At 39.2% G+C, this 16,418-nt stretch overlaps 1 protein-coding gene across 4 annotated transcripts in view; it reads left to right on the top strand.

The window, feature by feature from the left end:
- The window catches only part of BTBD9 (BTB domain containing 9), a 301,113-nt gene that overhangs the window by 261,237 nt on the left and 23,458 nt on the right, over positions 1-16,418 (top strand). For all 4 annotated transcript variants that reach the window (XM_038394494.2, XM_043511609.1, XM_038394501.2 and 1 more), the window contains exon 10: positions 11,865-11,943. In XM_038394494.2, the coding sequence (XP_038250422.1) occupies positions 11,865-11,943 (79 nt within the window). The remainder of the gene's footprint in view (positions 1-11,864; positions 11,944-16,418) is intronic.

Here is a 16,418-nt window from a genome sequence, read left to right as displayed (position 1 = left end):
GATTCATTCCAAGTAAAGTTTGTATCCATACAAATTAAATATATGAATCATAGAAATCCGAGATGGAGCAGAATTATTAGGTCTTCAGGTTCATCCCTTGGGGGCTGCTGCAGGATTGTTCCCTACAGTATATTTGCTAGAGTTATATTCAGTCAGTACAATTTCATATGACTCAAGTGATGGGGCTTTCACCCCTTTCTGATGGTAACTACTGTCCAATTTACTAGATTTCTACCATTAATAATCCTTCCTGATATTCAGTCTCAATGTGCCTATCTAATTTCACTTAACTGCTTCCCCTATATCACACTAAACAATTATTCTCCTTTCTTGAATTTTATACTCTTCAAATAGCATATTTATAGACAGTCATTCTGTCCCTCCCACCACCTTAGTTGTACAAGTTTAGCTAATATTTAGTTTTTAATCTTTCTTCATAAATCAATCCCTCCAGCCTCTAAATCGTTTTTGTCATCTTCTCTGAACTCCGTCCAATTTGTCTACATCTTTTTGGTGTTGAGATGCAGGGAGTTGAATGAGTATTCAAAGTTTAGTCTCACCAGAATCATATGGAGATAACCTATCATCTCCCTGATCTCTGACATGATGCAAACCAAAAATTGCATTCATTTTTTTGGACAGCCATATTTCATGTCTACAATAGTTCACATTTGTATCACTATGAACTTGGGTCAGTGTTTTTGCTGTTCAAATTTCACAAGACTGAATTACAAGCTGAGTGGCCTTGTTTCCAAAGATCAGGTTAATAGCTAATTCGGTGTGGTGAGAATAATGGAAGAAGAATTTTCTCCCTTAATTATCAATCTCTAGCATGTTTGTGTGTTGTTATAGAGAGACAGGTGCTGATTTACCTTTTTACCAGTTTATTTTTGTCTTTGAGGTGATGCTACTACATTCCTTGGAATTTACTACATTCCTTGGAGTTTGACATGTCAATTAGATGTTATCGACAGTAATAGAGGACAGTTCCTGTAAATGTGAAGTTTTTATGGGTAGGCCATGAAATGACACCCCAAAGGAGCATGTGAGAGTAGAGTGATAAATATCATGTTACCCTGCATACCACAAAGGAACTGATTAATAGGGAACATGATTATATCTCACACACCAAAATGTTATTTATTTAATTTTCTGTCAATCAACTTTTCTGTTCTAGTTATCTGAAAAGTTAAATAATCAAGATTTGATCACACAGTGGGGGTTGGATGAAAAGTCATAAGCAGCACCCTGTTCATTCATTGTATTACTGCATATATTATGATCTTATTAGAGACCGTCATTACTTTTAATGGTTACATGAACAACCATGTGCTACAGGTACACAATCCATCAAAATAGTGGAAATAAATATATGCAACAAAATGTTCAATATGGGATCCGCTTACCCTCCAAAATTGTGCTTGCAAATTTTCTGCCTGCAAGAATTTATGTGCACCAGGGGTGTGCCAATCAGATGGATACTCACTCGTTCTCTGTTTGTGTTTGCAGATACCCAAGTGGGTGTATATGTACATTTTGTGTGCATAAGTTTTGAGGCAATATTGGAAAATTTGACTCCCAGTCTTTTGTTTAACAAAGTTACATAATCAGGAACGTATGTTTTAGGGCCAGATTTTCAAAGGTATTTAGGTGTCTAAAGATGCAGATGAACACCGGGCTAGATATTTAAAAGCTCCTAAGCAGGTTAGGTGCCTAACTCTCACTGGCATTTTTGAAAAATCCCACCAGGCATCTATCAGCATCTTTAGGTGTCTGAATATCTTTGAAAATCTGGCCCCTTGTGACTTGGTTCTGTTTTACTGTTGCTCTGCTTTGACTATTTTATAAAATTTTCTTCGCTGCGTTTAAAAAAATATTTTATTGTAATATTTGTTATTTTATCGTATGTTACACTGAAGTTGTGAAAGGAGAGATTACGTTAAAAAGAGATGTATTTTTTTCATTCGCAGCATTTAAAGATGTCAGGAAGTCAGTATAGACTTTGTTAAATCTCTTTCATAAGTTAGTCTTTTTATTGTAATAAATATGCATTATCAAGTTGGTGTTTTATGACTACAATAAATCACACATTGTAAAACTTTATATCAGTTCATTAAAAGATCCCTTGTTGATAGTTGGGGATGTTTTTGTTTTGTTTTGTTTAATTCATGTAGGAGTTATAGCTTCAAATCCGTGTGCAAATGCTTACAGGATTGCATGTCTTCCATAGGGGAAAAATATTCATAATAAAAACCTTTTGGGGGATTGTCAGAAGCTTTTCTCCATAAGGAAATGATCACAGTAACTTAATCTTAGAAAGCCCAGTTCATATTGGACAGAATGCCAAAATTAGGTTGTCTGTTTTGTGATTACCCTCTGGTTTGGAAGCCTCAAATGTAAATAATGTAGCACACAACACTTACATCCTGGGATCCAGTAAGTCTATGTGCAGAAAAGTAAAATATGAAGAAGTGTGGGTCCAGTATTGTCAGTTTTTTAGGCCAGGTGCAGAGTGCATTAACATCTCATCCCACATCATTCTCTACTCCTAAGGGAATTCTGCTTCACCGCACGTGCGTAGAATTCATGGCCCCCACAGATTTCTGTGCTTTGCAGAAAAATTACTTCTGACGGGAAAGCAAAGGGAAGCCACAAGAGCAGTCATGTACCACTTCCCTAGCAGTGCAGGCAGGTCACTTTGGGCACCCAGAGCAGCTGGTAGAGACATAAATCACCACAGGGGGGAGGAGCTGGGCAGTCATACTTGTGTGTGAGAGAGAGAGAGAGACACACACACACTATCCCTCTCGCTCACTATTGTGGCATGCTCAGTGTATAGGGGCAGGGCTTGGCAGTGTTTCTGAAGAGATAGGCATGGGGCAGGCTCTGTTCCCTCAGGCAGAGCAGAATGTAGTGAATTGTTCCCATTGTCTTTGTGAATTCCCCCAGGAGTATAAAACAGGTGTACAAATTTTAAGTCTCCTTTACATTGCTACAGTGGTGTAAAGGAGCATTATTGTAAAGGACAGTATGGCCTTATAAATACTTGTGGTGCTTTAGTGATTAGAGCTGGTCTAAATTTTTGGACTGAAAAAATTTTCTATCAAAATGTGCTCCGTGAACTGTTTGTTACTGACCTTTTTGGAGATGCTCAGTAGCCAATATAAATTGTGACTTTTGAGTCCCCAGCCCTCACTTGCTTTTCAGTTGCCTATGATCTAACACTGAGCATATGGCTGCATATATTCGTTGACTAATAACTAGAAGTAAAGGGTCAATACTAGCAACATTACTATTAGACAGAGGGAGTTTGGGGATTTCTTCCAGTGCTCCCCACTCCCATTCTCCATGCATTGTATTGTAATTTAAATAAATTACCAAAATAATTGAACCCGCCTTGATTATATTGTGTTATTTTGACCAAAAAATATGCAGAATTTTAAAATATTGTGCACAGAATTTTTAATTTTTTGGCACAGGATTCCCCCAGAAGTAATTCTCATTCACTTCACAATGCCATAGTGAACTCGGGATGAAAAGATACACCAGTGATAATTAGTGGACTGCTTTTATATTATGTTCATTTATAAATAATGTTGTTTCCTGTGTTGTTTGAGTATTTTAAACACAGATAGCTGCCTCAATACATGAGTCTGATAAAGTGTATTAAAAATAAATTATCCAAAGAGAGGCTAATTGGTAACTCTTCAAGGTTTTTGTTAGTCTCTAAGGTGCCACAAGTACTCCTTTTCTTTTTGCGAATACAGACTAACACGGCTGCTACTCTAAAACCTCTTCAGGGAATGTAGATCTTTTGGTATCCTGGATGGCGTGCCACTGTGGAATGATGTATAATGTTTACTGGAATGTCAGTCTTGTTGGTGTGTTTAATTAATTTGTATTCATGTATTTTAAAGTTAAGGGACTTCTTATAAAGGAGGTAACATGTTTGTTTGTTAATACATACTGCAGTTACGTAACAGATACTGCCATGACTAATGTGTAGTGCTTATTCTTCTTACATTTACTTCAGAGATTTCATTATATCTTCCTTCAAAGACTTCTATTGCCATTTCAAGTCCTCTTGCTCTACTTTTCTTCATTGTTCATTACTATCATATCAAGGAATATAACATAAATGTAACCAAGATGCACTATTAGATGTCTTTTAGCTTTGTCTCTACTAAAAATAAATTAACCAAAGAGAGGCTAAGAAAAGAGAATTACAGAGGGAAAACAACTACTTGAGCTGGCATCCTTATTGCTCCTTTAGAAATACTAGGTTTGACAGTCCTCTTTTTGTTGGAGAATTTTGCCAAGCTCTTTGGAAAACTGTAATGGTGACATCACAAATGGGTGGAATCTGAGCTGAAGCTCTCATAGTCCTCAGTTGAGGGAGGTGAGGAGAAAAGGGATGCTGAGTTTTACTTTAATAAAAAAAAATAAAATTAAAATGGCCTTAGCTTTTATTATGAGGGTCCCTTTACAATATTTTCTCCTTTCCCTATGTCCCTTCCCAGTCCCTGCAGGTCCTTTAGAGAAGAGGACTGAGCTGGTTCCTTAACTTGGGTGCTTTATGTGGTCATGCAGCTGCTAGCTGGATCTCCCCTGTTCTTATGTTAAAGTGCTAAATTAGAGATTTCCCAGGGTGGGCAGATTGGGGATTTTTTTTTTGGCACCACTGTATCTGAAAATGAGCTTTCTTTATAAACTGGAAATTTACAGGCAATTTGTCTATAAAGTGGTTTGGTCTCTTTTGGTATTTAAAAAAGAAAAAGGAAAACTGCCAACTTATTATCATTTGAAAATGGGCTGCTGTTGAACTGCAATGGCTGTTTTCATAGCATTTTTAATACACATATCCATGTTAATTTTGTAGTTGTTCCATAGTAGAAATTTATATAATAATGTTTATAATACAGGAGGAATATTACTTGTGCAGAACATGCTGCAATGCTTGCTGTAGACACAATGGGCTTGTCTTTTGTGTGGTACACACATTTTTGTGTTTGCACATACTGGTTGGGTGGTTAATGACCCATTTTATGTTAATGCAATTATCAGATTTATGTGTGCACAGACAGGAGGCCATTTAAAATTTTTACTCATCCTATTGTCCATTTTTACCATTAAGTGTCCCTATTATCACAACTCCAGTAGAAGCTACTTGTACATACCTCGGCCACAATCATTGATTCATTCATTTTTTTGAATTTTTGAGGCTGGTTCCCTGTGATCCCAGAGACCATCTAGAAGAGCATATGAAACTGACATCCCCACTACTGCTACCTAGCCTGGGGACTGGCACTTTTGCTTCTGTCCTGCCTCCATGAGAATAAGTAGAATTTGAATTTCCAGTTTATCACTATAGATTGCAAATAGGCTGGACCCATGAAAGAACTCCATGTTTGATATAAATTCTATTTGTGTTCATTCATATTTTAAAGGGGAATTTGTTCTAGTGAGTATCAGTAGAAATTAGGTGCATTAATGCTATTGCTTGGGCCCTATCTGTGTTGTGGAAAGGTAGCATATTGCTAGACTTCATTACAACATGGTAGTATCTTACACAGTTAAAATAGGTTTGGTCTTGCAGTGTAGCAAGAACAAAACTATATTTTAAGTGTTCTTGTGTCATGCTAAACTCTTGGAGTTAGCCCGGTTGGAGCATAATTCTGAAGTATGGTTTAATCCTTTCTACACTACAAGAATGAATTGGGTTTTAACCATGTCCAGCACTACTGTGTTGTAAGTAGATCCTGCCATATAGTAGCTTTTCACAGTGTCAGTGGATCCTTAGAAAACCTCAGTAATAGATACGTTTCTCCCTCTTTCTTAACTTGCTTTCTTCTGGAGGGAAACACAAAAAGGGGAAAGGTCATTATTTAGATTCCTGTGTGCAATAAATCATATTAGAAAGACTGCACCTTTTCAGATGACTTACCAGGCAAGAGTTTAAACCAGTGAGAAAAGCCATTACACCTTGTAAGAGGTAAAGTGCCATAATGGAGATACAGGCTATAATTTGCCTGGATAGTAATGCCTCTTCCATTCTTCTTCTCCCACCTGCCCCAGTAAATAAAGAGGTAGGAAGAAACGTGAAGAATTTTTTTTCCTGAATCGATTGTTGGATGCGCAAAGCCATTGTTGGATGTGCAAAGCTGTTGCTGTTGGAGAGATGAAAGCACTTGGCCCGAGAGTCTGTTTATGTGTTTGAGCAGAAAAAGCGATTTTTGTTGTAAAGAGCTTTAAGTGAGACAGACAGACTAAGAGAATAAGAGAGTGAGAGATAATTATCTAAATTATGTTCAGGCTATTATTGAAGACGAATATAGTTAAAATGTAATTAAATATGACGGGCTCACAGGATGCAAGCTTGGCTTTGGAATGCTAATTATCAATTACTGCATCTCCTTAGGGGAGTCAGGCAGTATGAGAGAGTTGGGGGTGTGTGGCTGAGGTGAGCTGTAGAGTATTAAATAAAACACCGTAGGGCTGTAACAAGGCTAATTTCTTTTTAAAAATGAAGCTGTGGTGCAAAGGGAATTCTGCAGGCCAAGCAACTTGCACTGCTGCCTTTCAGCTTGAGGACCCTAGTGTAAGTCAGTGTATGCTGCTGGTCCCTAGTCTTTTCTTCAAGATGTAGACCTCAGCTGGAGGTAATGATTATGTCTACTGTTAAAGTGATGACCAGGACTGCCTCAGCTTGAGCAGAAAATCTAAAATGAATCAACAAGTCAGACACTGTGCAAGGGTAGAAAAAGATCAACACTTTCATAAAGTTTAAAAAACAAGGAGGAAAGAGGAAACACACCACGGTGGCGTGCTCAACAGATTCTTATATCAGTTCTGGAACTGTTTATTGCTGAGTGATTGTACTGTATTAGTAACTTACCTTGGAGGAATCCTTATCCCAGCCCTCCCAGTTATAATTAGCCACACAGTATTAGAGTCTATCAGTAGGTTAGAGGAAAAATGATGGTGGATACTGGGAGGTTGTTTGATAACTATGAAATTTATTCTCTAATGTTGTAAATAAATGTTGAACCAGCATGGTAATAGGTGTTATATGCACCAAAAAATAGTAAAGATGCTCTGGACCAACTTTAATAAAAAGTTAAAAACCCTGTCTCTCCTCAAATCCTCAAGAAAATCCTCAGATTTGTTACATCATCTTTCAATATGATTAAAGAAGTGATTGTGGTACTTTTCCAATCACAGCATTGTGGCAGCCAATAAGGATTCCCCTACTTGCCAGTGATGGCAGTGGTTGTGAGGTAACTGCAGGAAGCAATTGCATAAAATGTCACTGAAAGGATCTTCAGTGGACTTCTACCACTTGTTCAATGCCTTTTAATATCAGTCACATCCCACTGCTGCATGACTGGGTGGATGTGTCTGCCCCATTGTCTCCACTTCATCTGAGAGATGACAGTCTGTGTTACTTATTCCCATTTTGGGGGGAATCTGCATTGAAGGATGGCACGATTATCTGACCTGTGCTCAGAATTGCTATAAATAGATATATTTTTACTTACATTGTATACTAGGATCCCTAAACTAACTTTTTCCTGGTCCCAGAACTACAAGTTTCCTAACTTGGGAAGCCACAAAGACATATAACCCTTCCTAATAACTTTTCCTAGCAATTTAAACACCTTCACAAAGCATAATTTTAGAATATTTTCCAGATCACTGTGGAGAAAGGCAGATTTAGCCTTTCCATATAGCTTTTTCTTCTCTTAGTGTTCAGTCTGTAAAAAGAAATATTCATTTTTCAGTACATGAATTGCATATATATATATGTGCAAGCACATACATTAATGCAAACTGAAGTGATGGATTATTACAAGTAAGAGTGCCACAACTCTCCAAAATAAAACAGAAACTCAACTTTGGCAGTTTGCACCTCATACAAAAGCATAAGTGAATACGTAGGACTTGCAATAGGCCCTGAACGTTAATTGACTCAGGCTCTGTCAGACTAATTAGGGAAGCAAACTCAAGAAGCCAGGATACCCCACTGAGAACATACTTGCACTCCCATAGACATACAAAGATAGGGATAGTCAGTGAAAGAGTCCTATCTGATCTCATGTTTCATTTAGAGCAGTGTTCCCAAACTTGGGATGCCGCTTGTTCAGGGAAAGCCCCTGGCGGGCCGGGCTGGTTTGTTTACCTGCAGCGTCCACAGGTTCGGCCGAATGCGGCTCCCACTGGCTGCGGTTCGCTGCTCCAGGCCAATGGGGGCTGCAGGAAGGGCGGCCAGCACATCCTGCGCCGCTTCTCGCAGCCCCCATTGGCCTGGAACGGTGAACCACGGCCAGTGGGACCGCATTCGGCCAAACCTGCAGACACAGCAGGTAAACAAACCGGCCCAGCCCGCCGGGGCTTTCCCTGAACAAGTGGTGTCCCAAGTTTGGGAAACACTGATTTAGAGCATGAAGAGATAGCCAGATCTCTACAATAGGAGGGACCCAAATCCCATAAGGAATACAAATAAACAATACATTATGTGCAGGGCATGAGTGCGGATAGATGCTGTACCTCAGGAGGGGGGGGAGGTGACAGATTCATATCTCACTTACGTAAATCACAAATAACTCCACTGAAGTCAATGCAGTAAAACTGGTATAAATTGGAACAGATTGAGATTCATAGTCTCCTTTAAATTAATACAACCTCATGATAATAAAACTAGTAAAACCTAGACACAGTAATACCATCTTTGTGAAGAAAAGATCGAAAGTTTACTATCAGGATAAAACTCTAGTTCAAGTCAAATGTACCTGTGAGCAGCAAAGCTGTTATAACAGACTGGCTCTGATGTGCCTGTCACTTTTTCTGTTGCTATTTTGTTTCTTCTATGAATAACATTTGAAGTTATTCTGAATAAATTCAGGAAAATGTCTGATTTTTTTTCTCTTCAGGAAGTTCATCAAATTATATTAATTTTTTATCATTCAAAGCCCTTTGTAATGGTAGTTTTAATTAAGGTTAATTTTGTATCTAGCATTCAGGTTGTATTATTGAAAATAAATTTGAATGCAATTAAGTGTTAATCCAGTATGATGTTTGCAGTGTTGCTGAGCTGAAGAAGAGCTCTGTGTAGCTCGAAAACTTCTTTCACCAACAGAAGTTGGTCCAATAAAAGATATTACCTCACTCACCTTGTCTCTCTAAAATCCAGTATAATGGAAGATTGCTCTTAAACTGAGACCTTCAGATCACATTATTCTTTCCTATTCCTCCTCTTTCACTTTTAGCATGATCTGTGAACTTGAGGGAATGGTGGGAATCAGAATGCTTTGTGTCTTGTTTATTGGGGTAATGCTGCTCTATTTTATTAGGAGGGAGAGATTTCACAATCCCATGCAAAGTCTGCTACACAACATTATGACCCCCACACTGTTTGCAAATCAAATATTCCTGTTCAAATATTCCTATTCTTCTTTCACCAACAGAAGTTGGTCCAATAAAAGATATTACCTCACTCACCTTGTCTCTCTAAAATCCAGTATAATGGAAGATTGCTCTTAAACTGAGACCTTCAGATCACATTATTCTTTCCTATTCCTCCTCTTTCACTTTTAGCATGATCTGTGAACTTGAGGGAATGGTGGGAATCAGAATGCTTTGTGTCTTGTTTATTGGGGTAATGCTGCTCTATTTTATTAGGAGGGAGAGATTTCACAATCCCATGCAAAGTCTGCTACACAACATTATGACCCCCACACTGTTTGCAAATCAAATATTCCTGTTCAAGAAAAGGATTATGATGTAAAAGTCAGACTCCAAGGCAGTAAATTGAGGAAGCAATTTTCTTTTTAAAATCACAATGCAGGGGTGATTTTACAGTATATCATAAAAATTGAAACAAAGTTTCTTTCCTTATGGGAGCTAATTTGTCCTATTGCATGCAATTTTTTCTTTATTAATTGTTGTAAGTAAACCATCTGGAGTACAGGATTAAGAATGAGGACAAAATATAAATTGACTGCAGTTCCAATTTACACAATTTGCTGCATATAAAACCATTGACATAAAACTAAGGCAACTGTATCTCTCTGAGATTTTGTAATGAGTGGGATCCCTAAAAGTGAGATGAGAGTAACTTGTTTCCGTTGACTGCCACTTCTATTCTAACTCGAGATAGCTCTGATATAGCTAGATCAAAGCTAGCATCCGTATGTGTGAGTGTGCTTCAGTCACACTTCCCAACTGCAGTTTAGACATAGCCTATGATTTTCTACCTCTTGCTTTTCTTAATAACTGATATATTTCACTTTGTTATAATGAAGAATAAGTACTAAGTTAACATGTTGAGTAAGTGGTCTTTTTCTTTCTCTAAAATCGCTTTATAGAGTGAGGATTCAGTAAAGGGTCCAAAGAACAATGAACTGACATAAATCTAAATATAAATAATTTTTGATCTTTCATTTGTAATTCACAATAATCACTGAAAAACATGTCTCTGCAACTATCTGATGTGGAAGGAAGAAATCTAATTATGGACTGCAAATCTTTTAGATAAAAATACTGTGTGATTTTTACAGTTGTGGGTGCCAACATACTGATTAGAAATATGCTGTGTAAACTGCAATAATCATTATACTAATCAAGGATTTATGGGACCAAGGTACCATGGTCATGGATGCACTAAAAATGCAGAGAAATGTCTGAAACATTCAACAATCAAGCCAAGAGTAACTAAGAGCATATCTACACTGCAATTAAAAACCTGGGGCTGACTTAGGTGAAGAGGCTGTTTAACTGTGGTGTAGACATTTGAGCTCAGGCAGGTGCCTAGGCTCTAGGATCCTGCGAGGTGGGAGGGTCCCAGAGCTTAGGCTTAAGCCTGAACACCTACACTGCAATTAAACAGCGCCTTAGCCTGAGCCCTGCCTGCTTGTGTCTGCTGGCACAGACCACCCACAGGTGTCTAATTGCAGTGTAGACATACCCTGAAAGATTTGGGTGGTTCCCAGGACCAGATAAAGGCATAGGTACTAAAGACCAATATTAGGGCCCCAGCACCTTGAATCATGTGATCACTTCAGAAGAATGTTTCTAGCCTTTATGGTTGCAGAGAACCTGTGCATCTCAGTTTCTTCCCTACCCTCCAAAACAGAGGACTGTGTGTGTGGCAGGAGAAGAGTACAGTGAACTCAGTCTTGCGCCACCTACCCAACATTTACACCCCAGCTGTGCCCCTCTGAGAGTATAAAGGTGGGGGCCTGCTGTTCCCAGCGGGAGGAGTTGCTCCTATCACTCCTGGCTGAATGAAGGGGACCCCATATCGCTGCCTTTAGAAAGGGAGGGTGGCACCACTGCCATTTGAAGTGGGGAATGAGGCCACAGCACTGGGGGTGAGGCCATGGGGTGGAGCCATGCAGAGGGTGGGGAGTTCGTGTCATCATGTGCCTACAGCTCCGATTTGCCTTAATCCAGCCCTGGTGGTTCCTTTGGTCTCCACAGGTAGTTAATACTAACATCCATTTCCTCCTGTATATTTCTATTATTGATACTGTCAGAAATTAATTCAAAGGAGCTTTAGAATTCTGACCAATATTTTTTTCTATTACAGTTTTTCTTAAAGATCTTTAACAATAGTTAGAGCTTAACTTCTCTGTATGAATTTTTGCACTGAATTGTGTGTGGAATACACCTAAGTAGAGTCAAGGCACTTAAAAAATCTAAACTGAACCAAGACTGCTGGAAATTCAGGCTATGAAAAGTGTGTCCCCCTTCTGGTCCCATTAAATGCCAGCCAGTTTTGTCATTTCAATGGATTCTTTCTGTATTTCACTGCAACCTATGGTAACTCCGCCTGATACAGTATGTCCCTCTGCTTTCTTTTGTAGATCTTGGCAAGCAATAACTTTTGACAGACAACCTGCATCCTTCATCAGAATAGTTGGAACTCACAACACAGCTAACGAGGTATGAGACAGTTTTTAAGAGAGGAAAAACTATAATATTCTTGCTGGATATACAGATTTCATTGTATTTCCATAGTAAACTGCTAATGCTGCCTAAAATTTACCTATGTTTATTGCTGTTCTAGCAGTCTAATAATGAAGAGTATTTTGGTCACTTTGTCATTATCTTTCCAGATTGTACAGGTTTCTTTACAGCCAAATGTAAAAACCACTGTAGCATTCTGAGAGGCGGTAGCTAGGTTGACAGAAGAATTCTTCATTGTCCTAGCAGTATTTACACTGGGGCTTAGGTCATCTTAATTACATTACAACAGGGCGTGAATTTTTTCACAGCCCTGAGTGACAAAGTTAAGCCGACCTAATTTTGTATTGTAGACCAGTCCAAAATGTTTGTCTGGCCTTCATCATGGTATTGTTGAACATTGCTGTAGGTTAGGAGTAATACTTAGTGTACAAATGTTTATTTTTAGGAATGATCACACAATTATAAATGCACTGGGGAAGCAATATAGACTCTGATTGCTTGTTTTTTATCACACAATATTAAGATGCCCTATAAATAATAATAAAAAGTCTCATTTTCCAGAAGAGGATCATGTATAAATAGGATTATTCTACTTATAAATCAGTGAGCCAAGCAATCAGTCAGCAATGAATATGTTGTGTGGTAATCAGGATAGCTGATTTTATTTATTTATTTTTAATTCCGAATATTTAGAAACATCAAGTTGTGCACTAGTTACCCTGCGGTATGTAACCATGTGATCTTTCTGTTGTTACCCTGCTCCTCCCTCCTCTCCACTAGTTTGAGACTCTGATTACATATTGTCTCAAATCAGATCCTGTTTCTGCAATTAACTTTGGGGGGGCCACTCAAAATGTGTAAAGTTAAGTGAGTTCATGTGTATGTCTTAGCAGAGTCTTAGATTGTAAGCTGTTTGGGGCAGGAACCATGTTTTCCTATGTGTTTGCAGAGCCACACAATGTGGTTCTGATTGTGTTCGTAGCCCTTTCAGCATTATTATAATACAACTATAATTCAGACACTGCCTCTGCCCTCTCTTACAGAGGATTTTTACACTCCCTGGATCAGACTATGGTGAAGGTGTTGGTCTTCTCTTCCATTCATGCCACTTCCAACACCTCCTTTTCCCACCCTTTTGCGTTTTTTGAACAGCACTGCATCCGACACTATTCTCCTGTCCGCCTCCATGTTACTGTCATCTACTGTCCACCGAACTCCCCATCAGCCACACCTTCTGATTTCAATTCCTTGCTCTCTCTTTCGCTTTCTTTCCTCTCAGTCTCCCACACTCCACATTGATGACTTCAGCTTCCATGTTGACAATCCTGCTGATCCCTTAGCTACGCGTTTCCACACCCTCAAGCCTTCATTTGACCAGCAGCCCCGGTTCAATTGTCCCACTCATGAAAACGGCCATTTGTTTTACTTGGTCTTGCCCAAGCACCGCTCTCTTTCTGATCTCCTGTTGCCGAATTCCCCTTCTCCGATCATTGTCTGATCTCTTTCAGCATCACCCATCAGTCCCCCTACTCCCCACATCCTGTCACTCAGTCTTTCTGTGACTTCCAGGCCATCAGTGTGGATAACTTCTCACCTGCTCTCAGCCCTCTCTTCCCTTTCTTCCTTTGATGGGGTTTTTGATTTTCTCCATGCTTCACTTTCCTCCACCCTTGACTGTTTTGCCCCTTTCTGCCATCACAAGGTCTCCTCTGTCAACCCCCAGCCCATCCTCAACATCTGCTTCCTGTGCTCAAACTGCAGAGCATCTCTGGTGGAAATCCTGTGACTGGGCTGACTTCCTTCCTTGCAAATTAGTTCTCTCCTCCTTCAGTTCTGCCACCTTCCTAGGTAAACAACTTCAATTTAAGTGACTCTCACACCCACAATCTCAGCTGCCTTTCTGCCACCTTTGACTCACTCCTCAAACCCTCGACTCCTCCTGCCTCCGTTTCTCTCTCAGCACAGGCTCTTATTGATTTCTCTCAAGAGAAAATACAATGTGACCTTCCCCCTCCCCTCAGCTTCCTTTCCCTTCTCCAGGACAACTCTCCTCCTCCACTGTCACGGATGCAGAAGTTTATCTGCTTTCCAGCTCCTACTCTCTATTTGCCCCTGTGAATCCATCCTGAGCATTTCCTGATCACTCTCCTGCCCACTCTCATCCTCTCCCTTAATCTTCTCCTTAACCACTCACTTTTGTCTGGTTTTTTCCAAGCATGTTTTAATCTCTCCCATCTTAAAAAAAAAAAAAAAAAAAACAACCTTGACCCCACTTCCATCTCCAACTACCCCTTCCCCTTTCATCTCTAAGCCCATTGAATGTGTTGTCTACAATCACTGTCTGGAGTTCCTTTTCAATTCCATCCTTGATTCTCTCCAGTCTGGCTTCTGCCTATTGCATTCCACTGAAACCGCTCTCACCAAAATCTCGAATTATCTTTTTCTAGACAAGTCTCAGAATCCATACTCGGTCCTCATCGTCCTTGGCCTGTCAGCTGTCTTCAGCACTAACAATGTGGGGTTCATTAAATAACAAACCAGTGAATGAGAAAGAAATAAACCTTTAATAAAACAAACTGGAGAGTGTCTCTGATAAACTGCTGCACACAGCCATGTGGTGTTCTCAATCCCCGCCTCCAGGGCACATGTCCAAATTCTTATGTTCATAATATTGTCACTTATGAGGGAACATCTCTAAATTATAGTCTTTTACAAACATATCTCTACATCTTTCATCTTAAAGAAAAACAAATTAACTCTTATATAAAAAGAGCTAACAACTATCTAATAACACATGCATTAAATTCTCTACCCATGTCGTGCATTTCCATAAACCCAATGTGTCAACTACCTAGAGAGGAGAGATTACCAGTACATCACTCTGGAGTGTCTTTACCACTCACTTTCCTCAAGTACCCCTTCTCCAGGCAGGTTAGCAAGTCTCTATGAGTCTTTCAGGATGCTTAATCTCCATTCTGATCTTCTCAGTATCACTCTTTCATTAGCATCTGAGTTGTTCTCTTGTTCCTTGACAGTTTCTCCTTTGTGTGTTGATAATAAAGGATCAGTCAGATGGGAAATACCAGAGTCCACATGTACTGTCAATGTGTTAGAACTTTCTAGGATTACTCACAGATCCCTTATATTACATCGAAATGTGTCCCCTGTTCTGTCTGGACTACATATGACCTTGGATACAGTTGTTCTTTAATGGTACTCATTTGGCCCCAAATATTACATGTGTGATTCCTCAGGCACACTCTGTCACCTCAGAGATCATGGGTCCTTTTGTCAAAATAATATTTCTGCTTCCACTTCTGATTTTCTTTCATCTTCCATATAGTTTTATTGTTATGAGATTTCAGCAAGTTATCAGTAATTGGTAAATTAGATTTGATCCTTCTTCCCATTAACAACTGTGCTGGAGAAAAGTCATTCTCCAGGGGTGCACTTCGGTAAACCAGTAAAGCTTTCTACAAATCACCCCCGCTGTCAAAAGTCTTTTTCATAAGGTTCTTTACTGTCCATATAGACCTTTCCACAAATCCATTTGATTGGGGGATAATTTGGACTTGATGTTCTGTGATGAAAATCACAATCTATTGCAAATTGCCTAAAATCTGCACTAGAAAATTGTGGCCCATTATCAGTAAAGACTTCATCTGGAATTCCGTGTGTGGACAAGATACCTTTCACACTGGTTGTCACTTACTTACTATTAGTACTGTGCAGTGTGCAAATCTCTGAATACAGAGAATAATAATCTGGGACTATTAAATAATCCATTGTTTGCCAGGTAAATAAGTCAGTGCCTACCTTTTCATAAAGCCTTTGTGGAACTGGATGAAGTCTTTGTGGCTCTGCTTCTTGGCATGGCTTGTATTTCAAGCATGAAAAGCAGTTTCCTACCATATTAGCAATGTCGTGATTGATCTGCAGCACCTCTCGTGCTTTTTGTTTACACTGTCTTCTTCTATCCAAATTAAAATCTCAGTCCATCTCTCTAACATCTGCTCATGGATGTCTAGCCATCAGCTAAAGTACTGCTAAAAGGGATCTGGGGGTCATAGTGGATCACAAGCTAAATATGAGTCAACCGTGTAATGCTGTTGCAAAAAAAAAAAAAAAAAAAGTAGTAAACATCATTCTGGGATGTATTAGCAGGAGCATTGTAAGCAAGACACAAGAAGTAATTCTTCCGCTCTATTTCATGCTGATTAGGCCTCAACTGGAGTATTGTCTCCAATTCTGGGCACCACATTTCAGGAAAGATGTGGACAAATTGGAGGAAGTCCAGAGAAGAGCAACACAAATGATTAAAGATCTAGAAAACATGACCTATGAGGGAAGATTGAAAAAAATTGGGTTTGTTTAGTCTGGAGAAGAGAAGACTGAGAGGGGACGTGATAACAGTTTTCAAGTACATAAAAGGTTGTTACAAGAAGGAGGGA

The sequence above is a fragment of the Dermochelys coriacea genome, chromosome 3 (genome assembly GCF_009764565.3).
Source record: "Dermochelys coriacea isolate rDerCor1 chromosome 3, rDerCor1.pri.v4, whole genome shotgun sequence".
In the NCBI taxonomy this organism is placed as follows: Eukaryota; Metazoa; Chordata; order Testudines; family Dermochelyidae; genus Dermochelys; species Dermochelys coriacea.
This window is presented reverse-complemented; position numbering and strand designations above follow the sequence as displayed.